This window comes from Oncorhynchus clarkii, chromosome 9, assembly GCF_045791955.1.
Source record: "Oncorhynchus clarkii lewisi isolate Uvic-CL-2024 chromosome 9, UVic_Ocla_1.0, whole genome shotgun sequence".
Lineage (NCBI taxonomy): Eukaryota > Metazoa > Chordata > Actinopteri > Salmoniformes > Salmonidae > Oncorhynchus > Oncorhynchus clarkii.
In genome coordinates, this window is record NC_092155.1 from 47375150 (window position 1) to 47397257 (window position 22108).

General features: G+C 42.4%; 1 protein-coding gene across 2 annotated transcripts; it reads right to left on the minus strand.

Annotated features, from left to right (window-relative positions):
* Positions 1-728: 728 nt before the first annotated feature.
* On the minus strand, positions 729-17665 carry LOC139416432 (serine/threonine-protein kinase 38-like). 2 transcript variants are annotated; one of them, XM_071165036.1, is made up of 13 exons: positions 17414-17665; positions 14978-15114; positions 13555-13606; positions 12174-12296; positions 11986-12069; positions 11720-11843; positions 11177-11331; positions 10852-10954; positions 8927-8988; positions 8672-8789; positions 7124-7343; positions 6174-6268; positions 729-5943 (listed from the first exon to the last, which is right to left on the minus strand). In XM_071165036.1, the coding sequence occupies exons 2-13, from the start codon at positions 15106-15108 to the stop codon at positions 5804-5806; spliced, it is 1407 nt and encodes a 468-aa protein (XP_071021137.1). In that variant the 5' UTR covers positions 15109-15114; positions 17414-17665; the 3' UTR covers positions 729-5803. The 2 variants fall into 2 exon arrangements, with proteins under 2 accessions (XP_071021137.1, XP_071021136.1); XM_071165035.1 differs by having other exon boundaries at positions 10843-10954; positions 17414-17575.
* Positions 17666-22108: the final 4443 nt, after the last annotated feature.

Consider the following 22108-nt stretch of genomic DNA (forward strand, 5'->3'; position numbering starts at 1 on the left):
ATCCTAGTCTCATCGCGCACTAGCGACTCGTGGCAGGCCGGGCGCAGTGCGCGCTGACCAGGTCGATAGGGAACACCGTGCACCTCCGACACATTGGTGCGGCTGGCTTCCGGGTTGGATGCTCTATTCTAAAATGGATTAAATAAAAACAAAAATCCTCAGCAACACACAAAAACTACCCCATAATGACAAATTGAAAACAGGTTTAGATGTTTGTGTATTGTGTCGGCTGTAACGTAACAATGTTGAAAAAGTGAAAGGGTCTGAATACTTTCCGAACGCACTGTACATCACCCCCTCTCTTTGAAACCTTCAGAGGGACGGAAACTAAGAGAGGAAATGTGGAAACAAATGCACTTGTTTCTTACAAGTCCTTCTCCATAGTGTATCAGATAAATTACAGTTAGAGGGGTAGAATCCAAAAATACATGGGTAAAGTCGTAACAATAAATTTAACTAGATGTGCTAGACATTCTATAGAGAAAAAGGTGGCTTTTTTAAAACTGTGTACATACTTTGAGGAATACGAGCTATTTCAGAGGGGTTGTAGCTGATTTCAAAACAGTAGGATTCACCTATTGCGAGGAATCTTAACACTGCAGTTATTCTGCATCAAATACCAGTCGACTGCAGTTACAAAACTGCAATCTAGGGGGAAACCCTAAAACTGATATTTCTTCACTAATCTAAACCAACTGTACCCCTAAAAGACAAGGAATTAAAAAAAATAAGTTCAACATAGGGGTTTTATTTAATGCTGTTCAAATCTACCACCATAGTGCAGGTCAGTATTTACCATCAGTGAAACAAGCAGACTGCCATTGACTGGCTAAATGTGCTCTTTGAAGGGAGAAACAATATAACTAAAAGCCCATTTAAGCCTGATTCGAAAACGTGGTCGGAGGCGCCGTATGGATGGTGTGACGCAATTGCGGAGCCTCCAGAGGCATGCAGAGGCCAAATTGAGCTCCATACTGCATCGCCTTGTGCCTCTCAAATTTTGTAACAATGCAGAGGGCTCCGTATAGCTCCATATTTACATGGTTGGTTGACGGTAGGTTCTGTATAAACAAAAGCTCTGCATTGCTCGGCGAAGTGCAAGAAGTATGAATTCCCTGACTTCTGCAGAGACCATATCCCCGTAAATGCTGCATGGCCCAATGCAGACGTCAGATGAATCATACAGCAACTTTTAACCCAATGTTAAGTGGCTACCATATTTAAAAAGGATGAATGGTGTGTGATTCAAATGAACAGAACACCCTGCACATCTCGAACATGTAGCGTTGTCGGTTCCTCAGCCTCTATGGTACTAGTAGGCCATTACTAGCTTAGGGATACTGCCTAGTGCCTTTGTGGAACATTGGTAAGGAATTCTCTGAAAAACACTGGTGGAATTGAGGACTACAGTTTCCACAGCTGGAAGGTAAGTTATATTACAATACTAGTGTCTGCTGTTTAAACTGTAGCATACATGACAACTCAGCCCTGTAAGAAAGTCTTCAATATATTGAGTGATGACAGAGCAATGACTGGGTGACTTTTCATGATGGGGCTTGAGAAACTGGTTGGTCCTGCTAACTTTCCCCCAAGCCTCCTTTGTTTTGGAGGTTAGCCTTGCACAAAAGCCAAAAATTGATAACCTCACCCTTCTTTTCGGATGGAGGGGGGGGGGGATTACTTAAAAAAATGTTTAACTGGTTCCACTTAACAGTCTGAATCGGTTGAGTAGCAAAATGTGGAAGCCAAATTAGGAATAATTAATATTCTAGCCTTTTGCCTCAAGCTGTTAGTTCACTGCGTTTCCATTATTCCACCTCATAGAACTACAGAAAAGTGCTAATTTAAGTTGTAGTCAGTTTGTAGTCAAAACAATTTCCAGAAGAAAATGTATAAATCCTGCACATGGCTAGCTTGCTTGTTCAACCAGTAAAATGGCATTAATTCCACTGGTCCATCAAAAAACACTCACTACAAAATTCTAAAGACTGAAACAAATGCTGTACAAATCAGACAGACATTAAGTGCAGGGTTAGTTATTCATTGTCAAATATTCACACCCATTAAATTATAACCCCCCTACTTCTGATTAAATGTTCACACACCAAAAGTTGACACATACTCATTCGAGAGTTTATTTTTACAGTTTTCTGCATTGTAGAATAGTGAAGACAAACTATGAAATAACACATATGGAATCATGTAGTAACCAAAGAAAGTGTTACATCAAAATATATTTTAGATCCTTCAAAGTAGCCACCCTTTGCCTTGATGACAGCTTTGCACACTCTTGGCATTCTCTCAACCAGCTTCACCTGGAATGCTTTTCAATTAGCAGGTATGCATCGTTAAAGTACATTTGTGGAATTTCTTTCCTTCTTAATGCGTTTGAACCAATCAGCTGTGACAAAGTAGGGGTGGTATACAGAAGATAGCCCTATTTGGTAAAAGACCAAGTCCATATTATGGCAAGAACAGCTCAAATAAGCAAGGAGAAACAGTTCATAATTACTTTAAGACATGAAGGTCAGTCAATACAGAACACCAAGAATTTTGAACGTTTCTTCAAGTGCAGTTGAGAAAAAAAACAAAGCGCTGTGATGAAACTGGCTCGGAGGACTGCCACAGGAAAGGAAGACCCAGAGTTACCTCTGCTGCAGAGGATACGTTCATTAGTTACCAGCTTCACCACTCACTCAGATCGCAGCCCAAAAAAATGCTTCAGAGTTCAAGTAACAGACATCTCAACTGCGTGAAATCAGGCCTTCATGGTCAAATTGCTGTAAAGAAACCACTACTAAAAGGACACCAAAAAGAAGACTTGCTTGGGAAAACACGAGCAATAGACATTAGACCGGTGGAAGTCTGTCCTTCGGTCTGAGTCCAAATGTGAGATTTTTGGTTCCAACCGCAGTGTCTTTGAGACGCAGAGTAGGTGAACAGATGAGTAAGTGTGATGGTGCTTTACCGGTGACACTAATTTAGAATTCAAGGCACACTTAACCAGCATGGCTACCACAGCATTCTGCAGCAATACACCATCCCATCTGGTTTGGACTTAGTGGGACTATAATTTGTTTTTCAACAGGACAATGGACCTCCAGGCTGTGTTAGGGCTATTTGACCAAGGAGTGTGATGGAGTGCCGCGTCAGATGACCTGGCCTCCAATCAGCTGAATTCAACCCAATTGAGATGGTTTGGGATGAGTTGGATCGCAGAGTGAAGGAAAAGCAGCCGAAAGGTGCTCAGCATGTGGGAACTCCTTCAAGACTGTTGGAAAAGCATTGCAGTTGAAGCTGGTTGAGAATGCCAAGATTGCAAAGCTGTCATCAAGGCAAAGAATGTCTACGTTGAAGAATCTTGTTTTTTGGTTACTACATAATGCCGCGTGTTATTTCATAGTTTTGATGCCGTCACTACTATTCTACAATGTAGAAAATTGTACAAAAATAAAGAAAAACCTTTGAATGAGTAGGTGTCCAAACTTTTGACTGGCACACACACACACACACACACACAATGTATGCCTGGGGAAAAAGAACAGCATACACACCGTTAAGTGACATCTACAAAATAACTTGAGGTTATCAGTGTGGGTTAATCAAACATCTCATTTTTACTGAGCATATCAACCATTCCTCTGAAGACAAGCAAATCACACACACCAAGCAGCATAAATTAACAATACAATCATTTAAAAAGTCATATGCACTTTCCCACCTCATCCGCCCAAATAGTTTTTAAACCCAGCATTACAGAATAATTTGGACATCAAGCATCAGTAAAATGATTAGAGACCCGTATCAAATCAGCTGTCGCTCAGTTGTAAAAAATAAATAATCTGGCTATTAAATTTCAGCAAGTACTCTAAACTACCCAGAACACCATACAGGGATTTAAGAAAAGACCAGATGACATCTTCCCTGAGTGACAGAAACATACCACTAAATGGTGGCTGTGGCTACATTCCATTCAGCATTTTGGAATTAACATGGCATGAAATTAATCTGCCACTACACCTTGGGATTACATTCGATTCAAATGACACAGCATTTGGGATTTTGTTTTAAGGAGTCACATACAGCCCTGGGTAGAGTTAAGGTCAGAGTTTCTCCCTCACACCTCTTGAAAAGTAAGGAACTTCCAGGTGACATATCATTGACAAAACTTGAGACAAACGCAATGTTTAAAATGTTACTCAAAGCTCAGTTGCTAAGAAAAAAAAACAAGCGACAGCAAGAGGAAACTATAGACAAGAAGTGAAAAGTGACGTGAATGATCCAAACCTGGGGTCAGAGTACAGAGTCAGAGTCCCTCAATCTAAAAAGGTGCTCCTTTTCTATTCCCCGTTCCTTCCAGCGCCACTGAACCAACTTGCCAACTCGCCACTTCACCTACCAAGCCCCTACAGACCAATGGTCAGGAAGTTGTTTTTTTAACGACAAGGAAAGAGAGAACAAACAGAAGATTGATGTCTTGGCCTTACTTCTAGCTCCCCTACCACAAAAAGGTCAATTGAAAAGTAAACCAAAGAAATGGTCGGTACATGCAAATTTTAGCATTTGACTTTGCGCTCCAGCTAAAGGATATGCATATCCAGAAAAAGTTATAGCGCTAACAGATTATTGGCGAATAATAACTCAGGACAACATGAATGCTACCCTTCAAAAGTGGATGACTGTCAAATCAAGAATGAATCTAAACAGGTGGGCTTCTGGGAGGTGTAGTTCCATTTCAAATGGAATCATATTCCAGAGAGGTGATTATATTGCTATAAACACTTGCATAAATCCATGTATAAAAACAGCTCTACCATTGATGGTATTGAAGTGACAATTACATGGGGACAAAACAATTACATTGAAACCCTAAAATAATAATCTCTTTGGTTAAGAGTTGCCTTGTTGCAACAGGCAACCTGTCGGAAGGCCTAGCACCCAAGATGCTTCAGAGAGCTTACTAAAAACTCATTAGTTCCCGTCAAATGACACTCCATTTCTAATAGTTTTAATAGGGGGACCTAGTTTCTAAAGATGGAGAATTCAATTGTGTGTGGAGCATTTTTCTCTTGTTGAAAAAGGACTGAAGAGAGAAAAGCTAGCCCTTTGACAGAAAAGCGAGGCATATTGGATCCCAGGCCCTTGATAATTGGCCGCTCCGCTAAGACTTCAAAGCCCGTTTATGACGGGAGAAGTGAAGGAATGCGGGTATAGCCGGTTGAGTGTGGTCCGCTGGTGTGACAACAGGCTCTGGCCCCAAGGGTGACCTGTTATGCTGGTATCTTGGCTCGTTCCGGTGGAATAATGAAGCATAGAGAATCAGTCTTGGCCGAGTTGGACCGATGCTAGTGGAGATCTGAGAGATGTTCCCCAAACTAAGGAAATAACATCTCCAAGACTGCTCTTTGGTGGATCCCACTTGAAAAAAAGCTATGGGAAATTAAATACTGGGGTGGAACAGCATGTGAGTTTCCATATAGAAAAACAATTATTCCATGAAGAATTGAGCTTGCAGACAGTATAATGGGAACACCGTCCTTATCTTCCAGCACTAGACTGGCTTTTTTCTTTTTTTTAGATCGACACAGACTAGAGTTGGAGTAGGCCACACTTCTCTACGCAGAGCCCTTCAACAAGTCCCATGCAAGGGAAGGAGGAACGTCCCTTCAGCAGGAAGGGCCCAAAACAAGGTTAATTTAGTGTATTTTGGAGCTAGAGGAGTGGTCACTGGGCTCCATGGTGTATTCCTTTTGAATGCCAGTCTGAGGGGCAGGTAGAGTGAGTGAGTGAACAAATAAATTATTCATCTCTTCCCTGTCTTCATGTAGGAGGGGATGGTCCCTCGGGCTGTGAGGCCCTCGAAGCGCTTGTAGGTGTAGTTGATGAAGACCCAGTCCTTGTTCTTCAGGTCTGCCTCAGAATGGTTAGACACCACAGGGGCAGCTGAGGAGGAAAAGTAAGGGATAAAAGGTACCAAATGAAAGAGAACTGACAACCTGGGAGGGACTACCAGGGGTGTATTCATTAGTCGCAGACTATTGCAAGGGAAAATGTTTACTCTAGGAACCAAACAGAACAGAAGGAGCCAAAAAACGGGGAGGAACCTAATGAACATGATCCTGTCGATCTATGACTACTGACAGCCACTGGTGTTATGACAATAAGCAACGTACCCGTTGGCTGGAGGATATCGGAGTCTGGGAACTCGTCAAAGTTGGACGTGTCGTCGATGCTTTTGATCTGGATGGGAATGGCAGCGGGCCTCTCTCTGTAGGGACAACACGGGACTCTGGTTTTACAACGGGACTGTTCCCACCCGTTTTTTTAAATGCACCGCTACATTGTCAGAAAATGCTAGCCAGGATATTATGGAGGTTGGTAAATAACCAGCTAATAAACTTTTTTATTTTTTATTGTTTGGATGAAAATAGAAAGACCGGTCAACCTTGAATCATTTTTACAAGTACCAATTCACAGCACACGCAACTACAATGCTCAAATAAAAGGAACATGCTAATTCATGTTTTGCCTAATAATGATGTTGGCAGAAGACTGCCTCCATAGGAATAGTAGGCTGTACAGATAGGCTGCTCTTCAGTAGCTAACTAGATCAACATTTTAGAAAGTATATGTACAATCAGGGCTTTTTTTTTTTGCCAACACAGAAGTTTTGCTCGGTACATGCATATTTTTCTTGGTAAAATTTAGGGGTAATGATTATTCTAATTAAAATAGGTGTCTTTATGTGGTTAGCCCCTAGAAAAATGTAAACGGTCTAATTTTGTTTGGGGAGACATTTTTGAATATTTCAATTACTGGTGGAATGTAGTAGTCTAGCTTACAGTAGGCTATTTGGAATATGAAACAACTGAACTTGGCCTATATGAGCTGGTTTCAGATCTCCATGTTCTCACCCTAATACTGACTCCACTCCAACTTCAGACGGTTGAGTCAAAAAACACAACATGACCATTTTTTTTACATATTATAGGGTAGTTTTTCATACCAGAGTACTTTGACCTCAAATTGCACGCATGGTATACAAAATGCATGCATGTTGGCAGGTCTGCACACACAAAGAAAAAATAAAAGAAAAGTGAACTATTATTTTAAGCCCTCCTACCTGATGTGGTCGTAGTCCACCCCTTCGAAGAAGGCGTTGCCCTTGATGTCCTCCACCCCTGTCGCTCCAATCCTGTGCTCCTCTTCACAGCAAAACCTGAGGATGAGGTCCTTGGCCTTCTCGGAGATGGGCACTTCCGGGGGAAAGGTCAGCGTTTCCCGCCAGTTCATCACCTTCCTGTAGGTCTCCTGGGGGGTCTCCGAGCAGAACGGGGGATAGCCTGGAGCATAATACACACAAGGGATCAACACATAAGCCAGGCATGGCCAAATGCATAGGAATGGCATCATTTTGTGACATTCATAATACGCACTATATTAGACACAAAAGTATGTGGACACCCCTTTGGCGGTTTCAGCCACACCTGCTGCTGACAGGTGTATAAAAATCAAGCATACAGCCATGCAATCTCCATAGACAATCATTGGCAGTAGAATGGACTTACTAAAGTGCTCAGTGACTTTCAACGTGGCACTGTCATAGGATGCCACCTTTCCAACAAGTCAGTTGGCCAAATTTCTGCTGTGCTAGAGCTGCTCCGATCAACTGTAAGTGCTGTTATTGTGAAGGAGCGACAACAGCTCAGCCGCAAAGTGGTAGGCCACACAAGCCCACAGAACGGGACCGCCAAGTGCTGAAGAGTGTAAAAATAGCCCGTCCTCGGTTGCAACACTCCCTACTGAGTTCCAAACTGCCTCTGGTAGCAACGTCAGCACAATAAGTGTTTGTCGGGAGCATCATGAAGTGGCGTTCCATGGCCGAGTAGCCGAACACAAGCCTAAGAGCATCATGCGCAATGCCAAGCGTCGGCTGGAGTAGTGTAAAGCTCGCCGCCACTGGACTCTGGAGCAGTGAAAACACATTCTCAGGAGTGATGAATCCGACGGACGAATCGGGGTTTGGCGAATGCGAGGAGAACGCTACCTGCCCCAATGGACAGTGCCAACTGTAAAGTTTGGTGGATGAGGAATAATGGTCTGGAGCTGTTTTTCATGGTTCAGGCTAGGCCCCTTAGTTTCAGAAGGGAAATCTTAACGCTACAATGACATTCTGTGCTTCCAACTTTGTGGCAACAGTTTAGGGAAGGCCCTTTCCTGTTACAGCATGACAATGCACCCATGCAGCAAGCGAGGTCCATACAGAAATGGTTTGTCGAGATCAGTGTGGCGAACTTGACTGGCCTGCACAGAGCCCCGACCTCAAACCCATCGAACACCTTTGGGATGAAATAGAACACCGACTGCGACACAGGCCTAATCGCCCAACATCAGTGCCCGACCTCACGAATGCGGTTGTGCCTGAATAGAATCAAGTCCCTGCAGCAATGTTCCAACATCTAGTGGAAAGCTTTCCCAGAAGAGTGGAGGCTGTTATAGCAGCAAAGGGGGGGACCGACTCCATATGAATGCCCATGATTTTGGAATGAGATGTTCGACGAGCAGGTGTACACAGATTTTTGGTCATGTAGTGTATGTTTGAAAGACAATTTCCAAATACTACCAATGGCTTTGAGGAGGCTCCAAGTAGAACATGTCAATGAGATCTCACCTATCAGCATCTCATACATGATGACTCCCAGGCTCCACCAATCACAGAGCTTGTTGTATCCGTTCTGCATGAAGACTTCTGGGGCGATGTAGTCAGGGGTGCCCACAGTAGAGAAGGCCTAAAGGGAGAGAGCAAAAAACTTTTAAACTTGATTCAAGGCTTCATAGTATTGTATAAATGTGACTACAAGACCACACCAATACAATTGTGTCTGTGTAGAATATGCTGCCTTCCCATCTAGCTTTATTTTCTCACCAGCTGTCTCCTGTTCCTCTTCCATGTCTCTGCTTTCCTCTTTGAGTTCATGTTATTGAATGCTGTAAAGAAAAATGAACAGTTCTATAAAATGACGCATAGTGGTTCAACCGGTTTAATTCATCTTCAGGTTAAGATACAGTGCATTGGAAAGTATTCAGACCTACAATTTACGTTAGTCTTTCTAAAATGGATAACTTAATTTTTTTAAATAAACGTCCTAAATCTACACAATACCCCATAAAAAGAACTGTTCGCTTTGTTATTATGTATAAAAAGTCAGAAATACCTTATGTAAATAAGTATTCAGACCCTTTGCTATGAGACTCGAAATTAAGCTCAGGTGCATCCTGATTCCATTGATCATCCTTAAGATATTTATACAACTTGTTTGGAGTCCATCTTTGGTGAATACAATTGATTGGATATGCTTTGGAAAGGCACACACACACACACACACACACACACACCTGTCTATATAAGGTCCCACAGTTCACAGCGTATGTCAGAGCAAAAACCAAGCCATGCAGTCGAAGGGATTGTCCGTAGAGCTCCGAGATAGGATTGTGTCGAGGCACAGATCTGGGGAAGGGTACCAAAACATTTCTGCAGCATTGAAGGTCCCCAAAAATCATAGCTGCCTCCAACATTCTTAAAATGGAAGAAGTTTGGAACCACCAAGACTCTTCCTAGAGCTGGACGCCCGGCAAAACTGAGCAAGGGAGGTGACCAAGAACCCAATGGTCACTGACCGAGCTCCAGAGTTGGTCTGTGGTAGAGTGGCCAGACGGTAGCCATGACAGCCCGCTTGGAGTTTGCCAAAAAGCACCAAAAGGATTCTCAGACCTTGAAAAACAAGATTCTCTGGTCTAATGAATCCAAGATTGACCTCTTTGGCTTGAATGCCAAGCATCATGTCTGGAGGAATCCTGGTGCTAGCATCATGCTGAGGGGATGTTTTTAAGCAGCAGGGACTGGGAGACTAGTCAGGATCGAAGCAAAGATGAACGGAGCAAAGTACAGAGAGATCCTTGATGAATACCTGCTTCAGAGCTCTCAGGACAGCAGACTGGGGTGAAGGGTCACCTTCCAACAGGTCAACAACCCTAAGCACACAGCCAAGACAAAGTAGGAGTGGCTTCGGGACAAGACTCTGAATGTCCTTGAGTGGCCCAGCCAGAGACCGGCCTTGAACCCGATCGAACATCTCTGGAGAGACCTGAAAATAGAGGTATAGTAACATTCCCCATCCAACCTGAAAGAGCTTGAGGGGATCTGCAGAGAAGAATGGAAGAAACTTCCCAAATACAGGTGTGCCAAGCTAGTAGCGCCATTCCAAAGACGACAAGGCTGTAATCGCTGCAAAAGGTGCTTCAACAAAATACTGAGTAAAGGGTCTGAATACTTACGTAAAACGTGATATTTAAGATTTTTTTTAGACATTTGCAAACATTTCTAAAAACCTGTTTTTGCCTTGTCATTTATCAGCTCTAATCCAGTGATTTACAATCAGGATATATTCAATGACTTTGTTAGTAACATGCAACAACAAATATGTACACACTGGTAAATGCAACAATACTTTTTCTTCTTTAAAAAAAATAAATAAAAAAAAATAACATTTTATATAATATAAAACATACCTAAAAACAAATCTAAGTTCTTACCTTTAAAAAAGCACATTTGAAATCAGAACCAGGTTTGTAGAGAAACATTAAAAAGGCTCAATCTGGGACATTTCCTACTGTTCAAATACATAACCAAATTAATAGAATTTATAAATTCCTTTTGAGCTTAGTGCATCCGTTTTACTCCATCATAACCCAAATATTACATCATTGTCATTTGAATGTTTGCAAACAAAGTGATACAGGGTGTTAGTATGTAAAGTAATGGATTGATTGGAGATGCCTGACTTTGCTTACTGAAGTCACTGGGGAGGCTGTGGTTGAGGTTCTTGTAGAACTCCGTACGATGGGCCCTCTTCAGACCCGTGCATAAACCAAAGTCAGACAGCTTCACATGGCCCTGGAACAATCAAAAGGCACCTTCAGTACAGGATCATATTCATTATTGCACACCAAAGCAAAAACTTTCTGCACCACAAAATGAAAACAAGCATTTCTTATTGGACAAGTTTAGTCCGTTTTCTTCAGTTTGGTGCCTTGTGAATTCGACCCAGTTGTGCACCTTATCCAAACCACCGGTCTGAGCTCATATTTGTGTCTCCAAGTCCGTGCTCAAACTCACCCTGGAGTCTAGTAGCAGGTTGTCAGGTTTGATGTCTCTGTGGATGAAGCCTAGTTGGTGGATGGAGTCGATGGCTATCACTGTCTCAGCGATGTAGAACTGAGTGGACTCCTCAGTCAGAGTATCCTTCTTCATGAGCAGGGTCATCATGTCACCTGTAGAGGGCAGCGGCATGTTAAAAACCACCACATTGCAACTGGACTGAGGCGTATTCAGTGAGGCATTAGTTTGTTTTGGTGGAATTTCAGATAGAAATGTGTTAAACAATTCTGTGCACTTTGGACGATGGCAGGTTGCTTATTCTATACAAAACAGGTCTTTGTGCAACATTGCTTCTCATTACTGGGATCGTATTCACAAAGTGTCTCAGATTAGGAGTGCTGAGTTTTGGCTGAGTCGAGTAGGCATGCCTACTCTGAAACACTATGAATACAAGCCCCAAGGTCTAAATACACATGAAAGACTCGCTAATCTGGGAGTTGCTCACTGGACAATAGTGCCTTAGTGTGGAGACTGTTCAGGTTTTCGGGGAGGGGGTCGTACCGCCAGGCAGGAACTCCATGATGAGGTAGAGGTTCATCTTGTCCTGGAAGCTGTAGAACATCTTGACCACCCACAGGCTGTCTGCCTCCACCAGAATGTCTCGCTCGGCACGGATGTGACCCACCTACGAATACACGCACAGTACCATACATTTCTTTTCTCAATTGCATGACAGGCACTCATGTTTGTATCAAAGACACTGCTTTGGATATTTGAGAGAAATTGCTGGCCATCAATGTATACCTCCCCTACTCCTTCCTTCTCACCTGTTCCTTCTCCAGCATGTCAGCCTTACGGAGGATCTTCATAGCGTACACATGGCCCGTGTCCTTTTTCTGCACCAGACGCACCTGGGGACAAAGAGGACCAGAACGTGCCAATAGTGTATTGAATAATAAGCTGAAACTCTGCAAGGCTACATAAAATATGTTTATACAAAAGGGATGATGCCTACCTCTCCAAAAGCTCCTTGGCCAATCACCTTGAGGGACTCAAAGTCCTCCAGGCCCAGGCGGGTTCGTTTGAGACGCAGGAAGTCGGTCTCTTTCCTGGCGTGCTGAGAACGCCGGATACACTTCTGCACAGGTAGAGGGGGCAATGGTTAGTGTCAAAAGGTTGGTTGTGTGTCAGGGTTTCCATTAGCCGGCTTTTGTCTGAAAAATATATTGCAAGCAGATAAAATTGGCACCAGCCAATTGTCCGGGAGAAGGAAAAGAAATCCCATTGTGAAATAATGCTTTTTAGCCTATTCATTGATGGAAATACATTTGACTGGTGATGCTTAAAAGTCTATAGGTTATTTGCCCGTGTGTACAGCATATTCGTTACCTTATCACATGCGTACAGCAGAGCCTTTGAGTGGGAAATCTGTCAGACAGCGTAAGCGCAGCATCTTGTGGTGCTTTCAAGACAACTGGGAACTCGAAAACACGTGATCAAATCATGTCAGTGATCTTCAGGTCGGAAAATCGGAGCGCTAGAAAGAGGCCCGATTCCAGAGTTGGAACTACGAGTTGAAGACTATTCAAAATGATTTCCACCCCAGTCGGAACTCGTTTTTATTCCCAGTTGTCTTGAATGCACTGAAGCCTGATTTGAGTTGTTTTGAAGACGGCATCAAATGGCAATGGAAGGCAGGCTTCATCAGCACATCACATCACTTTGCAATGAGCTGGAGGCAGTATGCATTTTGAAAACATATACTTAATTGTTTTCCCGCTAATTGCATTATGGAACTACCATTCGACTGGAGTCTACTGCCTTGCCCGCATTGCTGCGCTTATGTGAAGAAATAGTTATTCAACATTAAGCTAAATGTTCTGATCTGTTGCATCAGACTCATAGCTTTAAGTTATTTATTTTTTTATGTAGCCTAGGTCTACTTGTTGTATGAATTTAGGATCTATTGTCACATGACTGTCCCAGTGTGTTTGGAATAGACCATTTCTCAATAAGCTGACCAATACAATATGTAGCCTAAACTCTTGTACTGTAGTAGATTGACATTGGCTAGTGATTTTGCTGTTAGTTACTCATCTTTTTGGCTGAGGAAAAGTTAATTCTAACATGTTCAAAGTGCAGAATTCAGTAAGGACGGCACACCATTGCAACCTAGACTTGCATGTTCTGTTAATATGAATTCCCATATCCTAAATATGATTTGTCATTCAGAGCACCGAGGGTGGACGCCCTGATAAAAAGTTATGCACTCAATGCATATGGGTCCAGTACATTTTTAAAATGTACTGTCATTTTATTTACATGTTCCCGGTCAAATGTCCGGCAACACATTTTCATAACGGAAACCCGGGTGTGTGCGCGCGAGTACACCTCACCTCTTCATCAACCAAGCCCTCTTGGTCCATCACCTTTTCCAACTTTTGCTGCCTGGAACAGAAATGCAAAAATAATTCACTTTCATTCAACTAATGTGTTGGGTTGATACTTTGTTCAAGAACTGACACTGCTTTGAGAGTGGAGATTGGTTCCAGCTGAGGCACATAATTATTCTCCTTTAACACCAATTAAGTGCACCATATAAACACAGCCACACATCTCTACCTTGAGAGAAAGAGTAACCCTCACTGGCTCATCTAGCAAAATGTGTAAGGGACTAAGAGTTTATTGAGTCATTGAGTCATTGAGTAGTATCCTTCCAGAAAAACAGACAGGTGTCGTTCGGTCCTTATGCCCACATGCTTTCTATGGACCAACCCCATCACCACAACATAAGGGTAATATTCACTAGGAACAACACAGAACATAAGAATTGCTTGTTTTAGTGTTCCGTTGCAAAATTATTTGCTACGGTGTGCACTAATGAATGCGACCCAGGGACTTACATATTAGTAGTGTCATTTCCTTCTCTGCTCTGAAGCCGCTGAGATAAGAGACCACCACGTAACCTTTGGTTGCCAGTGATATTAATAGGGCTATGTGCTAGTAGGGGTTGGATTGGTGCCACTGTGTGTCATGTTCACTGTTTATCAGTTTCCTCTTGAAGTCGACACAAACAAGGTCCTCCTGTGGCCATGAGGGCGAAACCGACTCAGACCGCTACTTGACAGAAGCCAACTGTCATGTCTCCACCATCAGCTGCTTGTTTGATCATTACTCAGGTGACAGTGTTTGAACAGAAATGGTCCTTTACATACACACATATACTTTGAAATCATGTCAAGAATTTATGAAACATTCTGGTTTATTGCACTCAACCTCTGCCTACTTTTTCCAAGATCACAAGTTATGAATAAAAAAAATGTAAAAAAGCCCCAGTCAGTGACACATTCATTCTTCACACATCAGTCGTTTTATCTCGAAACTGAAATGACCTCAGTGTGCTAGAGCGCACACAGACAGGGTGTGGTTTCCATCAAAGAGAGCCAGGGAGGTAACATGAAAGACAGCAGACAATTTGCATTAGAAAGAGCATAGAGGCCTACCAAGCAAGACAGACAAGTGTCATCAGCCCAATATAAAAATTAAAAAACAGGGGAGGGAAAAGCTACTGTTAAAATGTGAATATCTTCTACAGATATAATGCAGTGGCCACCATTTCTTAGTCTAAATCATCAGCCAACACATTCATAAAGCACAAATACCAAAGTTAGCAACCGCCACCTTGAATGTCATAAGGCATAAGAAGAATGTAGCAATAGAGAAATTGGAAAAGATGGCTGTCATGGTGGAAAGCATTGGTAGAACGTTGCCCATTGGCTCAGCCCAGACGGATGCATGCGTGTGCAGTCGGAGGCCTACCTCATCTCTCTCTCCTCATGTTGGGCGATAAGGTTGCTGTAGAAGTTCTCCAGGGTTACTTTGGCCATGGTCACACGCTCCTTGGTGTGGTTACTCATCGAGGAGCAGGAACTCTGGCCCATCATTGCCATGGTTACCTAAGGGATGCACAGGAAAGGGGGGACTTTACCCCGACCTCACAATACTTAGGTGCCGATACTAAATGTATCACGATTCTATATCTATTGCGATTTGATACTGTGATTTTATTGCGATTTGATGTTCCAAACATATTGATCACCATGTCTGCTGCAGAAGGATGAGAGAACATGAGAAAATGAATTTTGTCAGGGAAATAAGTGCTGAAAACAAATTGGCTCCCTACTTAAAAAAGATTGAGAACAAGCTATGAAAAAAAAACTGGAGTTTTAGTGCAGGTACAGTCAACTAGTGCAAAAACAATACTGTGTATATCATCAAAAATAATATACTGATGCGATTTTTTGATTACCTTTTACATTGACAATTTTATTTTAGATAATATTTGGGAAAATAAATCCTAAATTAGTCATTTTTGCTGAATCCCTGGTGATTTTAGTTTTTTCTCAACCAAAAAGGCTCACTTGCAGGCCGGTTTTAGCCCGTCAGCCACCTGTTGCCAACCATGATAGACAGAAAGAACTGCAAATAGGCGTACACTGGCATGATTAACTTCAAGTCCAAAGGAAGTTGTAGTCTTCATAGTCCTTGTAATTGTGCTGGTTTTCATTCACACACACCAGCCTGCCTATAGGCATACCCTTGCAAACACTTTCACTGGGTCATAACTTTGCTTCTAAACTTTCACTACAACATTTTCAAAGTGCTGAGACCAGCTCTTTCTAAAACGAGGTGCCAAGAAGAGTTAAAGACAATTGGTCTCTTTCAGTCATTGTACTGTAACTCAATGTCCACTCAGCGCATTCTACATGGCTGAGCAACAGGGACACTGTACCCTTGAGGTAGCATGAGGATGGGCACGTGGAAAGAGTCTGCCATTTGGCTATGAGCTCCAAGCATATACAAAGCCCTTGATTTGTGTCTTGCCGATGCTAGAAGGTCAGGGTAATTCAATTATGTCAGACATTCCGTTTGGCACTGAAAAAGGTCATTAAAAGGAATGACTGGTGTCCTATAAAACGAGAATTAAAGTCGCCATGTGTATAGTACTACAATAAAGCCTGGTCAATAATATTGTGACAGAGCAGTTAAAATGATGGTATGTAAATCAACTTCGTGCACCCAACTCTGGTGCGCATTACTGTGAATCAGACGGGTAGCCTGTGTGCACAATCATGGAGTGTAAACTGTGCAGAAAGGATACGTCACCTCGTCTGTCCAAGCGGTTTAGAAAGTCCTACAAGACATGCAAACAACTCAAGCATGCCTTACTCACAAATAGCTACTTAATTTATACAAATAAAATAGGCTAGCTAGCTGCAAGTCTGTCATGTACCTAGCTAAGCCAGAAATAGCTATGAATCTACTAGCTAACTAGTTAGCTAGTCTGGTTTAGGTTGACTGTCTGCCCTGGATAGATGCATTCGTTAACTTTAGCTGCATGTAAATAGCTAGCTAGGTAACAGCAAGCCGTTTAGTTATTGGCTAGCTCAATGACAAGTACAAAGTGGAGAGCTTCATCACAAATGAATGACAATTGGCTAAATAGCTGAAGTAAAATACCATCCAAGTTAACCAACACTATCAAACTTGTCACAACAAGGCAAGCGTGTCTAGCTAGGTAACGTTAGCTAGCTAAGAGACCAGCCTACAACCAGTCCACCCGGCTAGCTATCAGTATCTTTGACCAAGCCATCAAAACCCATATTTGACTTTGCACACGTTTGTATGTCTATTGATGTGATGTAGTCATCTACATCGTGGAGTTGGGGGAACACGCTTGGATAGTTAGCGGTATATAACTAGCCTGTGTTGTTGTGGCATTAAAGACAGCTTGCTAACTAGCCTAGCAGTTTACTGCTGCCAGGTAACGTTAACTAGTTCCACAAACCCAATCAGAACGTAACATAGCTAGTAATGTTAGCTAGCAAACAAACGTACTAAATTCCACACCAAAGTACATTGTATATGCATTTCAAAAATTGTCTAACCACAGCCAGGTAGCTAGCTTAATCTAGCTAAGGTTAGATGGCATAGCTTCAACCAAGGTAGCTAGCTAAAATAGCACAGCGTAAAAGTGGGAAAATATCACTTAGATAACTGGCTACACTACAACTGATAGTTAGTCATTGATGCCTGGCTGGCACTACTGTAACGTAACTAGCCCAAGAGACAACTAGAAGATAAGACGGGAGGGGGCATATTGACCATAACATTTAATTTCACAAAACTAGTAGACGTGTTATCGTATATAAATTATATTCGGTTTCTCAGCAAGTTTGTCTTCTGTTATCTTACCTTCGCAGGAACGTCTCTCCTCTCTCTCTATCTGCTCGGCTGTGTGTGGCTCAATCTTGTGTTTCCCTTTCGCTTTAAACTCATCATGACGCTTGGTGGCCAACAAGGCAAAGCACAACGACTTGATATTTGCCACACCGCTTCTTCTTCCGGTCACTCTCTCTATTAGTCTCTGCCTACTCACATTAATCCTCACCCTGTACCCATCTTCCTCTACCTCTCTCTACACTGCTTCAGCATACGACACATCCTGTACTACCTGACCCTAGCAACCTCAACATGACTTTCTCTCAACGGACACCTCTGATATCCCTCCCCATGGGTATCCCCACAACTAACACTCAACTTTCTCCACCGAAACTACACATTCCTTCGTATCATGCTCACATCTTGGACTCTTCCCCGTGTATATACTGCTGCAAACATGCCCATAAACTTGACACCTACAACGCTGAAGTATTTTAGGAACAAACGCTCTCAAGGGATAACTTACACACCTACCTTAACCTTATATGACAAAGACTCTACATCAAAACTCAACAGATCAGACATCTTCGTTTCCCCAAGCACTCCAACTCATCTGCGTTGCACCAAACAGCGACTGTCACAGACAACGGGAATCTGTTTCGCTGTTGCTGTGTGCGTCAACGTTGAAATGCCTGAGTTAGATGACCTGGTGAAAATATCATTTAGAATTGGCTTTTTTAAGAAGGAAACTCGGTAGTAATAACCATGTTATTGTTTTGCCCCCACTTTTGAATAATATTATTATGTTCTAAAAGAGCAAGTATTTCCCATCCCTATAATGATCTAATGCACTCGTTCAAACAGGCGTTACTGCGCACTCACGTTTATCAATCGAATAATCTAATAACTGGACATTTCAGACTATACGCATACACTATTCTAACATTCATTGTGCGTTAAGAGAACAAACAAAAAACGTTATTGGAACTGTCACTGAATGCTAAGAAAACTGGGGTTCAGTCCCTGTCAGTCTGCCCTCCAAATTCGCTACAACGTTCTGCTGTGTAGCCTAGGCCAACACCTTGCATAATGGCAACTATTAACGATCTTGTCCATGGTGCTTTACTGACTGTAGTATTTCCCTCTTATGGAAACTGTCCTTCTAACAACTATAGGCTAGTAGACTACGTGAGCACACCAAATAAAACACGATCCTGGAAACCGTGTGTATGTTCCATGTCAAGCTGCTCTCCAAATTCGCTACAACGCCACTATTTTGCAGCCCAATATAAAACTATAGTGACCCACTAGATTGAGTACCTTAACCTGTAGGCATATCGTAAATTACAGTGGGAAAGTGAAAGTAAATTATAGGCCTATCCAACGGCTGCGGGAGAAATTAACAATTAAGCAGGGGTTTTACGCATGTGTCTGTGGGAGGAGAGGCAACTCAACGACCACTCCTGCATGCGCAGCTAAAATGCTAAAATGAGGCGCTGTTTGATTGTTTCATTACAATATATTCATGGATGCATTCTCCGTTTCTTGAAATAATCATTTATCTATATATACTGCAGGCCTATTAGATAAATTATGATAGGCTATATAGGCTATAAATAAATAATAACTGATCTGACATGACATGGTTCGTGGCCTAGCGTAATTTCTCACTTCACTATCCATCTATCGGTCTTTATGGATGGAAGGAATGAAGGATTCAAAGGTTATCCCAAAACAGGGGCATCGTCTACGTTATAGGCTATTTGTCTAAGTTATAACGTTAATTTAGTACAACACTTTTCCCCCTTATAGAGACTAGTGGCTAGACCTGTTGGCTTTTAGGTTAAAATAATAGGGCTTTACCTAAACCCCTGCTCTCTGCTCAGTGACACGGTCCATGACAGGGGTTTAGGGGCAGCCCTTGAGCCCGACAGGAAGCGCAAATCTTCTCCATGCAATCAGTGACCTACATTCATAAAATAATAAGCATAGGCCTACGAGGATACTTAATTGAAAGTGTAGCCTACATAAAACACCGTGCCATTACACACACACATTTGTAAGTTAACCTTTCATTTCGATATACATTATATATACAAAAGTATATGGACACCCCTTCAAATTAGTGGATTCGGCTATTTCAGCCACACCTGTTGCTGACAGATGTATAAAATCCAGCACACATCCATGTAATCTCCACAGACAAACATTGGCAATAGAATGATCACAGACAAACATTGGCAATAGAATGATCTTACTGAAGAGCTCAGTCACTTTCAAATTGGCACGTCATAGGATGACAAATGATCAACAAGTCAGTTCTTCAAATGTATGCCTTGGAAGAGCTGCCCTGGTTAACTGTAAGTGGTGTTATTGTCAAGTGGAAATGTCTAAGAGCAACAACAGCTCAGCCGCGAAGTAGTAGGCCACACAAGCTCACAGAAAAGGACCACCAGGTGCTGAAGCACGTAGCACGTAAAAATGGTCTGTCCTCGGTTGCAACACTCACTACCGAGTTCCAAACTGCCTCTGGAAGCAACATCTGCAAAATAACTCTTCAACGGAAGCTTCATGAAATGGGTTTCCATGGCCGAGCAGCAGCACACAAGCCTAAGATCACTATGCACAATGCCAAGCATCAGCTGGAGTGGTGTAATGCTCGCTGCCATTGGACTCTGGAGCAGTGGAAACGCGTTCTCTGGAGTGAATAATCACGCTTCACCATCTGTCAGTCCAAATGATGAATCTGGGTTTGGCAGATGCCAGGAGAACACTACCTGCACCAATGCATAGTGCCAACTGTAAAGTTTGGTGGAGGAAGAATAATGGTCTGGGCCTGTTTTTCATGGTTCGGGGTTAAAAAAATTGAATAAAAAAGCACCTTTATTTAACCAGGTAGGCCAGTTGAGAACAAGTTTTCATTTACAACTGCAACCTGGCTAAGATAAAGCAAAGCTGTGTGACAAAAACAACAACACAGAGTAACACATAAATAAACATACAGTCAATAACACAATAGACAAATCTATGTACAGTGTGTGCAAGTAAGGAGATAAATAAATAAATAGGCCATAGAGGTGAAATAATTACTATTTAGTATTAACACTGGATGTGCAGATGATGTAGAGACACTGGGGTGCAAAAGAGCAAGAGGGTAAGTAATAATATGGGGATGCGGTAGTTGGGTGTGCTATTTACAGATTGGCTGTGCACAGGTACAGTGATCAGTAAGCTGCTCTGACAGCTGATGCTTAAATTTAGAGAGGGAGATATAAGACTCCAGCTCCAGTGATTTTTGCAATTCGTTCCAGTCATTGGCAGCAGAGAACTGGAAGGAAAGGCGGCCAAAGGAAGTGTTGGCTTTGGGGATGACCAGTGAAATGCTGGAGGGTGGGTGTTTCTATGGTGACCAGTGAGATGAGATAAGGCAGGGCTTATCTAGCAAAGATAATGACCTGGAGCCAGTGGGTCTGGCGACGAATGTGTAGTGAGAGTCAGCCAACGAGATCATACAGGTCGCAGTGGTGGGTAGTATATGAGGCTTTGGTGACAAAACGGATGGCACTGTGATAGACTACATCCAGTTTGCTGAGTAGAGTGTTGGATTCTATTTTGTAAATGACATGAAAAAAGTCAAGGAATGGTAGGATAGTCAGTTTTACGAGGGTATGTTTGTCAGCATGAGTGAAGGAGGCTTTGTTGTGAAATAGGAAGCTGATTCTAGATTTAATTTGGGATTGGAGATGCTTAATGTGAGTCTGGAAGGAGAGTTTACATTCTAACCAGACACCTAGGCATTTGTAGTTGTCCACAAGTCAGAACTGTCCAGAGTAGTGATGCTTGTTGGGTGGGAGGGTGTGGGCAGCAATCAGTTGAAGAGCATGCACTTAGTTTTACTATTATTTAAAAGCAGTTGGAGGCCACAGAAGGAGTCTTGTATGGCGTTGGAGCTTGTTTGGAGGTTTGTTAGCACAGTGTCCAAAGAAGGGGTAGGCCCCTATGAAGGGAAATCTTAACGCTACAGCATAAAATTACATTCTAGACGATTCTGTGCTTCCAACTTTGTGGCAACAGTTTGGGAAGGCCCTTTCCTGTTTTAGCATGACAATGCCCCTGTGCAGCAAGCAAGGTCCATACAGAAATGATTTGTTGAGATCAGTGTGGAAGAACTTGACTGGCCAACACAGAGCCCTGACCTCAACCCCATCGAACACCTTTGGGATTAATTGGAACGGCGACTGATAGTCAGGCCTAATCCCCCAACATCAGTGCTCGACCTCACTAATGTTTTTGTGGCTGAAGGGAAGTAAGTCCCCGCAGCAATGTTCCAACATCTAGTGGAAAGCCTTCCCAGAGGAGTGGAGGCTGTTATAGCAGCAAAGGTGGGACCAACTCCATATTAATAGCCATGATTTTGGAATGAGATGTTTGACAAGGAGGTGTCCACATACTTTTGGTCATGTAGTGTATCTTTACAGATGTTGTGTCTCAATCCAAAAGCAAAAACAATTTGGATTAAGGTACAAAGTAGTTGACGTTGGGTATTTCAAAATAAGAGTCCATAATACCACAAGGCCTTCATTTGACATACCACTGTTCATTCCATTTACAGTTCATTTAAGTTATTTTGATATTAAACTAATGCAATGGTTTATTAATATATTATTCTAATATATTGTATGTCATACTAAATTATCATAAAAAGATATTGAATGCAGTCAAGGAGCC

Bases quoted from the DNA above. Each gene is read 5' to 3' on its own strand.
- LOC139416432 (XM_071165035.1), bottom strand. From the start codon at position 15,108: ATGGCAATGATGGGCCAGAGTTCCTGCTCCTCGATGAGTAACCACACC. The intron at 12,070-12,173 runs GTAGGCATCATC...CTTTGTCCCCAG, and splicing joins GCCAAGGAGCTTTTGGAGAG to GTGCGTCTGGTGCAGAAAAA. The intron at 8,790-8,926 runs GTGAGAAAATAA...CTCTCCCTTTAG, and splicing joins AGAGGAACAGGAGACAGCTG to GCCTTCTCTACTGTGGGCAC.